At 37.8% G+C, this 11,389-nt stretch overlaps 2 protein-coding genes across 2 annotated transcripts in view; one reads left to right on the top strand and one right to left on the bottom strand.

Annotated features, from left to right (window-relative positions):
• Window positions 1-4,269, top strand: part of LOC107487767 (nuclear pore complex protein NUP58) — a 4,806-nt gene extending 537 nt beyond the window's left edge. Inside the window, exons 2-6 of the mRNA XM_016108461.3 lie at window positions 68-182; window positions 1,459-1,929; window positions 2,280-2,811; window positions 3,526-3,563; window positions 3,751-4,269. Of these exons, the coding sequence (XP_015963947.1) occupies window positions 68-182; window positions 1,459-1,929; window positions 2,280-2,811; window positions 3,526-3,563; window positions 3,751-3,789 (1,195 nt within the window). The 3' untranslated portion in view covers window positions 3,790-4,269. The remainder of the gene's footprint in view (window positions 1-67; window positions 183-1,458; window positions 1,930-2,279; window positions 2,812-3,525; window positions 3,564-3,750) is intronic.
• A 61-nt stretch (window positions 4,270-4,330) lies between these two features.
• LOC107487762 (pentatricopeptide repeat-containing protein At3g50420) lies at window positions 4,331-8,393 on the bottom strand. Its single transcript, XM_016108456.3, has 3 exons — window positions 7,784-8,393; window positions 7,215-7,358; window positions 4,331-6,821 (listed from the first exon to the last, which is right to left on the bottom strand). The coding sequence occupies exon 3, from the start codon at window positions 6,799-6,801 to the stop codon at window positions 4,666-4,668; it is 2,136 nt and encodes a 711-aa protein (XP_015963942.1). The 5' UTR covers window positions 6,802-6,821; window positions 7,215-7,358; window positions 7,784-8,393; the 3' UTR covers window positions 4,331-4,665.
• Window positions 8,394-11,389: the final 2,996 nt, after the last annotated feature.

Genomic DNA, 11,389 nt, shown 5'->3' with positions numbered 1-11,389 from the left:
TTCCGGGTTGCTATGTGCTTCTTGTTTGAAATATTTTAGTAGTATTAACTGTAATTTGTTACTTAAGGGAGCGGATATTGGAGTATCGGGACGAAAGCCAGAGGCTTGATCAATGTAGTCGTCTTTATGATTCTTCTGTTTCCAATGATGGGTTTGAGCTTGATGCAAGCCACATTGTTCAGGTTCTCTTTGTTCTTTCTCGTTTATGTTCCCCTATTGTTATTGTAATAATTACTTTTAGCTGTTCTAGAAAGGCAGTGCATTTCTTACGAAGAAGAGGGGAAAGGAGGAGTATTGAATGTGGATTAATGTTAAGTGTTTTTAAGTTAAGGCATGCTTGGTTTGCTAGTATCTTGTATGTTACAGATGTTGCGGGTACATGGTGATGTTGCATTATATGGGACACAATATACAAGGGATACTTTCAAATATGGTAGAGTCTCGTGTTATCTGCTTTAAGCAAGTGTACAGAAAGCCTTGAGAGGCCACAGTAAGGAGAGTGTATTCGATGAAGAGCAGTCCAGTAGCTAGAAGTAGAGGAAGACCTAGAAAAACAAAGGTCAAACTGTTAAAACAAATAGATTTTGATGGTTTAAGTGCAAAAATAAACAGGACACTATTTAGGTGTTCTGCTGGCAATTAACACAGACTCTACGGGAAATATAGATATCTATGCTATGTTAGTTAGATTTAAAGTAGGAAAAATGTTGCAAAATTGGTTACCAATTGATACTTGCCAATATGTGGTTTGCTCTGTTCTTCTATAATAAAGGAATCATATAAATTTTGTCTAGTTTGTGTAGGCAGGGCATATACTTGAATAACACAAGTGGTTTGTGAACTTTCAATGTATTTTCTTGATCTTAAAAGCAGCGTTAAGTCATTAGTGTTCATAATTCATCTTAGGCTCAGCATATAATCTTATTCTTATTGAAGCTTTTCTGGAAATTTGCAAGCCTATTTCATCAGTGATGAATTAAGAATTCAGGATTTTTATGATATTAGAAGGTAACTTTGAGATCCAAACACCAAGTATCTTATTCTTGACTACTTTTGATGCTCATGCTTTAAAGTGATCTACTCTCGAAAAAATATAGGATAGGCAATGAGTATTAGAGGGAAAAAGAGAGAAGTTGGGGTGCTATCTATTGTAAGAAGATGGTGTAATCTTCCCTTAGCAGCTTAGAAATGTGTGGAAGACCTGAGGAGGACCCAACAAGGAGATTGGATCAAGTAGTGGATAGTCCAATATAAGAGATATGTGGAGATCTAGAAAAATCAGAGATGAACTATTGAAAGATATTTAGATGATAATAGTTGAATATAAATATGTTTTATCATAAAACACTGGCATCATTTGATCCATATACTTGAACCCACTTAGTGGGACATGACTTAGTTGTTGTTGCTGCATTCTTGAAAGTTGAAACAATAGCTATTTACTTTGTCATTTGACAGGAACTTGGTGGAATCAGCACTGGTATGGAAAGACAGAAAACTGTGCTGCTGGAATTGATGTCTGTTGTCAAGGATATGTTACGCAACACTGAGATAGCTGTTCGTTCCTTTATGATGCTACGTCCAAGGTTTCTTCATCCCAGTGGGGGAGCATCAAGTGCCACTGCCCCATCACAGACTGCTGGTGCAACTGCATCATCTGGTCCAAGTAGCCAACCAACAACTACATCTATAGTGCCTGTTTTTGACTTTTATAGTGGTCTTCCAAAGAAACCGTCACCCTTTTTACAGCAAACAGTTTTAAGATTTGAGAAGTATCTTGGTGAATGTCATCAGTGGATTGAAGAATTGGAGCAGCTTATTCTTTTGGACTCTGAGAGAAATGGTTCCTCTAATGGATCCTCGTTGTTGCAATCTCTTCCCAAAGTGATGACAAATGTGCATGATTTTTTTGTTCATGTGGCTGCAAAGGTAAAGAGAAAAAGAATATAGCCCTTTTAGTTCTTACCTGATTTTACAACATACTATGTAGTTTTCATCATGTGGCATTGTGGCTAAGTTGCATAAACAAAACATTTCATCATCTGTTATTTTTGGAATAACTGTCCATTCTTCATATGGTGTCATGGTGATTCTATACTCAATCCCATCCTATATTTTTCCCTTATTGTAATGAATAAAGGACAGTAACTGGTATACTAGAGAGTATTATTCATGTATGCCCCTTTGCTAAAAAATTTCTTACATAGAATACTGTAACTGCTAGATGTTATTGTCCAGTTCTCTTCTACATTAGTAATAACAGGTTTTTAATTACTTAGGTCGAGAGCATTCATCAATATATTGAATCTATGAAATCAGCATACCTAGCTGATCAACGCCGACGGGGGGAGGTGAATGATCCATTTTTAGAGGCTGACCGGCGAGAAACTGCAAGACAAGAAGCCGCCTCGAAAAGAGTTCATCCGACGTTGCATTTACCTGCAAATTCACAGCCCTCAACTCAAGTTGCAGGGTTGTTTTCTAGTTCAGGAACTCAAGGAGCATTGGCTGCCCCACAGACATCCACAGCAACTACATCCTCATCAGGAAGTGGACTCTCTCTTTTTAGTACACCTTCTTCTGCTCCATCATCTTCTATGTCATTGTCTTTGTTTGCAACCCCATCAACTCCTGCCCTAGGGTCTTCTTGGTTTGGATCATCTACTGCTACACCTCAAACCTCACTTTTTGGTTCTACATCATCCTCCTTACCTGGTCCTGCTTCAACTCCTTCTTTGTTTAGTAATACTGCTCCCTTGTTTAGTTCAACTCCAGCTGGAAATTCGCTCTTCTCAAGTTCATTTGTGTCAGGTACCTTCTTGAGTTATTGTGCTATTAAATTTATTTAACAATCACAATTGTATTTTGAGGGCTGTTGCAAGACAACAAAAGACAGCTGAAATTTACATGTTTAACCAAAGTAACACCAGTTGACTAAAACCTGTAAAAAGGAAATTATTCATCCTAGTAGTTCATCCAAACCAAATAAATAATAATTGCCATTTTTGGATCTGTAGTCTTTTGTATTTTGGATAGTTTTTGTTTAGTTTATGTCATCAGTATTATCTTTCGGATTTCTTCGTATTTGGTTCAAGTTAGGTGGCCTACTATGGAGATAACTTGATAAAGCTTTTCAAGGACCTGTGTTTAGGTGGCCTACTACGGAGTTTAAGTGTCAAATCACTTGAATCAATGACAGTTTGGTACACTCAATGATTTTGTTGAAGCTGGCGAATTGTTTTGTGCCTGTTTTGGATACATTTCTCAAGTTTTCTTTAATGTAATGGAACAACTGTATGCTTATGGTTAAAAATTTCTATAATTGTGATAGCACCAGTTCTGGAGAAGCATTTCTTACTTGCAATTAGGTTTTTGAAATCACGAAATGGAGCATTGTTGAATTTAAGCTTTTTCTTTTCCCATTTCATTGTTTCTTCTCTTATGCTTTGTGTTGGGGTGAAGTTTTATTCGGATTTCTCATTCCTGTGTTCACACAACATTAACCATTTATTCTTTCCTATTCAGGTGCTGCAACAGGATCCGGTGCGAGCTTTGGAGGATCTGTAAGTAAATTTTATCCTTTCTACTCTTTCTAGATTAAGTCTGATTATTAATCTAAAAAGTTCCTAATATCGGATAATTTCTGTGTTGACAGAGTCAAGTATTGTAGTTTTCTTCCAAATTTGCGATTTATCTGTTTTGCAGTTTCTTGAATCTTCTAAGTCTTTTTGTTTCCCTGTGATCTTGTAGAAAAATCCACGGCCAAAATCCCGAACTGCTCGACGCTGATAAAAGCGAGCTGAGATCATAAAGTTGATGATACCCTTTACTGCATCCAAGCATGCGATGTTCTGCATGAAGCATGGTTTTTCTTGTTAGGTCTGGTCCTAAAATGGTCATCTCTGAATCTGGTGATGTGGGAAAATGGATACTGCTGTGAGGGCGCTGGTAGATGTTGATGTATTCACTTCTGGATTCTTGGTCGTTTTGATTCATTGAGTTCTTCTATTAGGCTTTCAGTGAGTCACTGTTGGCTCCATTTCATTTAACGTTGTAGATTAATTGTAGGTTAGATGATTTTGATTGCCAAATTTTCATGAATTGTAGCAAGCCTGTCGATCATAAATGGTTCGCTGTTGTAAAAGATATCAATTGCCATTAACTAAGCAGTTTGTTTGGACACACAACGGGGAGTAATTGACCCTTTTCCTTTCTCCTTGAATACTTTTGGTTATTATTATTATTAATTTATTATTCATTATACTCAAATTTCCAAGTACCACAAGTCGGTGATGTATTAATGTAACAAAAAATGTGCAAGTTAAGAATAACTCCATTTTCCATACGAGAGAACAATAATACTCTAGTAGTTGATTGAAATATTACTCAACTAACATATGGGTCAGAAACTCAGATTTCACAAAATATTTCGTGAACTGAGGAGCATGTAATAATTTTCCAGTGGGACACCATATAGGAAAGATCTATATTCTAGACTCTAGACTCTAGAGTGCAAAAGGGAGATGGAAAATAACAAACTATCGTTCCTATCTGTAGAAACTTTGTCGTTCTGTTCCCTCTAACTATAAGTTCAGTTTCTCTATACACAATTAATATTTTATTTTACTTAAATTCCACATCCACAACATGCTTAGCCGCTGCAACTTATGTAGCATATGCATTTTGTGCCTCATGTTCATCAATTTCTGTTCCGACCATATTTATTTTCAGTCTGTACAGTTCAGCCTGCACCTCATTAGCCATGGGGTGTGATTGATCTCCTGAAGAGAATGCATGAATGTTGTTCTTGGCCTCAATCCAACTTAACCCTGTACTTTTCTCAACCAGCAATCCCTTCATATTTCTTCTAGTCTCTGCAACTTTATCCCACTGCCCTGCTGAGGCATATAGATTCGAAAGCAAGACAAGTGTTGGACCATCATTTGCATCCAACCTCAAAACTTCCTCAGCTGCATGAACTCCTACTTTCAAATTTTTATTGATAACAGAGGCGCTTAGCAAAGTTCTCCATAGTTCAAGATTATCTTCAACATAAGGTGACTTAATGATAATTTCCTCTGCCTCTTCCAGTAATGCTGCCCGGCTCAACAGAGATACCATGCAAGAGTAGTGCTTAGGCCCTGGAACTAAAGCAATGCTGTTCATATAATTCCAGAGGAATCTTCCCTGCTCAACCAACCTACAGTGGCTGCATGCAGACAACAGAGACAAGAACGTTACTTGATCTGGGATGAGACCTTGTTTGAGAATCTCCTCAAATAATTTAAATGCGTCCTCCACCATTCCATGGAGACTATATCCTCCAAGCATTGAGTTCCAACACTTCAAATCTGGATCTGAAACATGAGAAAATATACAATATGCATCTTCAAGGCAACCATTCTTGGCATACATATCGATTAGACTCCCAGAAACAGACATTTCAACACCATAGCCCAGTTTAACAGCGTAGCAATGAATCATTTCACCTTGTCTTAAAACGGCAAGATCCGCGCAGGCGCTCAAAACTGCACTGAGAACATAATCATCGATGCCTTGGGCTTTGTGAAACATTTCAGAGAAGCATTTGATGGCGCTCATTCCATCCGTCTTAGAATAACCAATGATTATTTCAGTCCAGAGAACAACATCCTTCCTGGAGACCGAATCAAATACTCTTTGAGCAGCTTCGATTTCACAATTTTTAAAATACATAGACACTAAAGTACTTCCAACAAAAACACTTCTCTCTAATCCTGCTTTGATAACCTGAGCATGAAGAGGCTTTCCATAACTGGAACATGGAAATGCTCCGGTTGCAGATATGATGCCGGCATAGGTATAATCATCTGGTTTAGGAAAACAAAATTCCTGCAACCGGACAAACAAACTCATAGCCTTCTTCCCATCTTCATTCTCAGAATAACCAGCAATCATCGAATTCCAAGAAACTAAATCCGGGTTTTCCATTCCACAAAAAATCTTATCTGCTGTTTGTGTATTGCCAGCATTGCAGTACATGTCAAGAAGAGCATTCTGCATATGCAAATCACATGAGACGTTCCTAACGATGAGATGGCCATGAATCAATATCCCATATTGATAACCCTTCAGACGACTACATGCGCTCAAAATCATAGAATATGTGAACTGGGTAGGGACAAAACCATCCCTCAGCATTGCAGAAAAAAGACTAAGACCTTCCTTGATCTTATTATTCTTCAGATAGCCAATAATCAAAGAATTCCATGCAACATCGTCTCTGTCACCCATGTTCCCAAAGACCATTTCAGCAGAACCCAAAACCCCGCAATTTGAGTACATATTAAGCAAAGAAGTTTGGACACAAATATTACTCAAAAAACCAAACTTTATACCCTGGGCATGAAGCAAAGACCCAACCCACCAATCTTCAAGCAAGGAAGAAGCTTGCAGCAAGCTTGTGAAGGTCTTGCTGCTGGGCCTGACGGCCATAAAACCCATCTGGGTATAAAGTTTGAGGGCGGAAACGGCATGGCCTGGGGCCCGAGAATAAGCAGAAAGAAGCGCATTGTAAGAAACAAGCGTTTTGTGAGGCATTTTGTCGAACAATATGTGAGAGTCGCTGAGAGATCCGCATCGTGCATACATAGAGATGATGTTGTTGTAGAGAAAGGGAGATTTGGAGCTTAAGAGGGTGGTGGTGGTGGTGACAATGAGGGCGTGCAGTTGACGCGCCTCTCTGAGTGAGGTGACAGAGCTGCATTTTTGGAGCGCAGAGAGTGCAAGAGCCTCTGTTGCACAACAACATGCCTTGTTCATTTACCTGTTCTAACAGTCGCCTAGATGAAATGCAAGCAAATAGAATCAAATTAAAAGTCAAAAATATTTTTGAAGTATCTTAAAAACGACACAGTATATTACTATATTTTACTCTTAACAAAATTTTGTTGGTGGGAACATATACATCCAAACCCAATAATACAAAGTTACAAATATGTGTATCTACTATTTAGCAAGGTTGCGAAAACTGAACCAGTCAATAAATCAATCGACTAACTGGTTTAATGGTTTTTTTTTTTTGGTGACTAACTGGTTTAATGGTCTAATCGAGGTCAAATCGTAGTTAAACTAGTTTAATTAAATATAAAAGAAAATCAAAACCCAATAGGTATTAATCATATTGCAAAAAAAAATCCATTACATGAAACCAACAAATATTATAAAGGCAATACCTTGACGAGACCTGGAGTGCCAACAATAATATCAACACCTCTCCTAAGCTTGCTCTCGAGTCTGATATGGAGTCCCATTATATATTATAAACAGCAAGAACTCAATCTCATTGCCCAACCACAAACTTCAAAATCAACATACACCTAATCCACAACAAAAGAAACAAACATAATAGTCATATACGAGGCCACAATCGAGAAGAAAGGTTTAAAACACAATTCTCAACCAAATCGAATTGCATAGCATCGGAACTATTTCACCTCTCTTAATAGTCATATACGAGGCCACAATTGAGACTCCATTCACCAAAGAATTAATTACTTCAAATAACTCAGACATGGTATTTCTTAGGCCGCACTAATTCCCAATATGTTAATTAATTTCTGTATCCTATCATACCAGAACTGAATTGAAACTCAAACTCCAGAAATTCGGTAAATCAACATATTCGGTAACAAACATAAACACGTGCAAATGCAATTATGAAGAAGCATTACCAATCAGGCAAACCAAAATAGAATATTAATAACAGATCAGAGCATGTGAGCTGAGAAATAAGGGCATATACCTGACTGGTGCAAGCACAACCAACCAAATCAGAGCCATCATCCTCATGGCGGCGAGGGAGGAACGGCGGTGACAGAGTGAGCTCCAAGAGAGTGTGAGCTCGGAGGAACATGGCGGTAAGAGAGAGCTTGAAGACAGTGACGCTGGGCGCAGAGTTCGCGACGACGAGGAGAATATGGCCGAGCAGGAACAGTTCGCAACGGCAAGAGAAGATCTCCGAGCAAAGGTTTCACGGCGACAAGAGGGTGAGTGGCAGAGACGTTCGGCGGCGAGACGACACCCTATACTTGTCACAATGCCGGTGGCGACGGTACCCACGGCCGAGGAGAGGAGTTCGGCGATGGTGGGGGCTGGGAGTTTTGAACTTTTGTTGATGATGAGTCTGATATGACGACGAGGACAAAGACGACGAGGGCAACAGCTCCGAGCACGAGCAGACCTTCGAGAGCGACGACGGCAACCGCTGGCTGTCACCGCCGGCGGCGATAGTGGTGGCTGCAACTCTGAGCCTCTGATAGGGTTTAGTTTAGGTTAGGGTTCTGTGAGACAGAGGAAGAAGGGGGGTTTTCTGTTTGTTTTTTTTTTTTTAATTAAATACCGAAAATGTTAAAAAAAACCTGCTCGGCTCAAATAATTCACCAATTAATTAGTCGGTTTAACTCATAGTTATCATAACCGAACCGACAATCAACCCGATGAAGTTATTGGGTCACTGATTAGTGGTTCAACTGATGGGTTAGTAGTCGAACCGTTTAACCCGATAATAATTAAATAAATATATAAATTATAATACAATATTTATTAAAAAATAAAAATTAGGGTTTAATATTTTATATTATTTAAATTTAAATAAATTATATATATATAATTTATAGAGCAATGTTAGGGGACCAGCAACTTTTGTGATTTGTAGCCATCACATAGCCATCAATGATAGTTTTAATAGTATGAGCTTGGTGTGAGATTTTATCTAATAGCTCACTTTTCTTTGCTGGTTACATGCTGGCTAGAATTTAACAAAGTTGCTGGCCCCTGAACTTTTTTTAATTTATATAAATTATTAGCCTTTAATTTAATGGGTCTAATTTAAAAAAAATTACATATAAATAAAATTAATATTAGACATATGAATTAGTGTATGGTTGTTGGCTTAGAGCATTCTCATGTGAACTTTCTTAATATATATATTATTATTAGCCTATAATTACTGAAGAAGAATGATTGGCTTAGTGGCAAGGGAGTTGAAGTTTTTGCACAAGGTTTTGTGAATTAATTAACAAGATGCTTCTACTGTGATTTAGCATGCCCGCCGGTGCACCGTGGAGATGTCCGGTTCATGCACCCGAACCGCACCGGTTCGCGTTGACTCGTTCGGTTTTTAACGGGTTTGACCACCGTTAACCGAATTAATTGCAGAAACGGTCTGTATTATAAATCGAATCGGCCAGACCATCGGTTCACCGGTTTTTTGGTCGAACCATCGATTCGGTCTGGTTCTGATAACTATGGTTTAACTGGTTTTTTCATCAATTTTTATCTGATGGTTTTTTATTTCAACCAAATTAATTAGATTGATTTTTGGTTAATCAAAATGAATCGTCGATCTGATTCGGTTTTTAAAACTATGGAAGGTATTTAAAGAGTACCAGATTCCTATAAACATTATGCGGGCCTGCTACACATACAAGCCTTTTTGGCTTACAAGTTATACAAGTTGGCCCAACCCAGAAATAAACCACGCGCACTCAATCATTAGAATGGAGCGTCAATCGCACGCGCCTCACACAACGGTTCTGCTTTCCAAAACATGTTCATTACGACGCACTCTTCCTCTTCTCCCTCAAAGAAAACGTAAACCATCAAGTTTCAAGGCACATTCCAAACAAAATACAATTCTGAAGAGACGTTCGAACTCGTCGTGAAGATTAGAAGAAATCAAGAACAAAAGATAGAACTCTCCATAAAAAATCACCAAAAAAAAAGAAGAAACGTTATTCAAGGTAAGTTACTATTTTACTGATCTTGTAGATTTTTCACATTTCTGTTTCTGATTTCGAAATCGAAGAACTAGGTTTTACTGTTCTTCTAAGTTCTTCTAGGTTTTACTGTTCTTCTTGTTCTAGATCTCATATTACTATTTTTACTATTCTTCTTGTTCTAGTTCTTCTCCTAACTGATTTGTTGGATGTATATGGCGTAATTTGTTGGGTGTATATGGCCGATTGTTGGGTGTATATCTCGTATTTGGCATGCAAATATTGCTTCTAGTGGCCTTTTGAACATAAATATATTTCCGAACTCATATAATGTCATATAATCAACTGTTGCAACTGTACTAATTGTGCTTGACCTTGTAGTATCATTTTATGCATGTTTTAGTTAATTGAACATCATTTTGAACTGGTTTAATTAAATACTTATGGGACTAGGTTTGGGTGTATGTGGCTGATCTATGGGTGTATCTAACTTATATATGGGTGTATTTTTTATATATTGACAGCATCTCTTTTTCATTGCAGAAAAAATGGCAAACAAAAACCAAGCTGAAAAAAATTGTAGCACAAATATATATCTTAGATCAAATCAGTTTTTCATAATAGAAATATATATGACTCTAATTTTACTTTGTTTACAGCAAACCAAACACTTGAAGTGTGCAACCCATTTGTTGAGTGAGAAAAAATATGAGCGAGAAAAAGAAAGCAATTGTTAGGGATTTGGGTTTTGGTAGACTGATGCACATCTCGCCGCTAAGGGTGCATCACAAATTATTAAAGGAGTTGGCTTACTCCTTTAAATTAGGGAAAAACACACTCAAAACCGGCTACGGCTCGTTTAGAGTAAAACCAAGCACGATAGGGGCTGCGCTTGGCCTCAACGCGTCAGGTAACTCATTACAGACATAGGTGTATATGAGTCATATTGGGGTGTATTTCAAGTGATGTTTGGGTGTATTTCAAGTGATGTTTGTGTGTATTTCAAGTGATTTTCATACTATGTTGTTTTTCTTTTTGTAGGAGATCTATTTCCTCAGAAAGTCAGTTAAAAGGAACTTTTTGAAGAGAACAAATAGATTTTTAGAAGATTCCAGGGTAAGACTCTAAAAAATCTAACAGATAAGATGATGACTATTGTTGTTGAAAATGAACAGGATCGCCTCATGTTCAAGAGGATTTTCATCCTCTATATACAGATGGCGTTCCTATTACCAACCACAATAAACAAAATCTCTCCTATGCACCTGGCACCAATTTTTAAGATGGACACAATAAAAGAGGGCAACTGGGAAGGACATGTTCTAAATTTCATCATCAATGGCATAACAGATTACAATCTGAAAAAGAAAAAGTCAATCGACGGCTGCCTATTTACCCTGATGATAGTCTACTTCCATCTATCAAAAAATAAGGACAAGAAAGGGGAAGAAAGACCTCCACAACCCTGGAGTGCCAATTGGACTAGAGAGCAGTTGGTTGAAAGAATGAGAGCAGAAATGGATGAACATATGATAAGTGAAAAGAATACCTTGGGTGTATTTTATTTAAGTGAATGCTGTTAACTAACATTTCTACTATTTCAGGAAATTGTAAAGATGGCCGAAACAAAA

The sequence above is a fragment of the Arachis duranensis genome, chromosome 5 (assembly GCF_000817695.3).
Source record: "Arachis duranensis cultivar V14167 chromosome 5, aradu.V14167.gnm2.J7QH, whole genome shotgun sequence".
NCBI classification, from domain to species: domain Eukaryota; kingdom Viridiplantae; phylum Streptophyta; class Magnoliopsida; order Fabales; family Fabaceae; genus Arachis; species Arachis duranensis.
This window is presented reverse-complemented; position numbering and strand designations above follow the sequence as displayed.

What these genes read in the sequence shown, in the direction of transcription:
- LOC107487762 (XM_016108456.3), bottom strand. Translation starts at nt 6,801, where the DNA reads ATGAACAAGGCATGTTGTTGTGCAACAGAGGCTCTTGCACTCTCTGCG.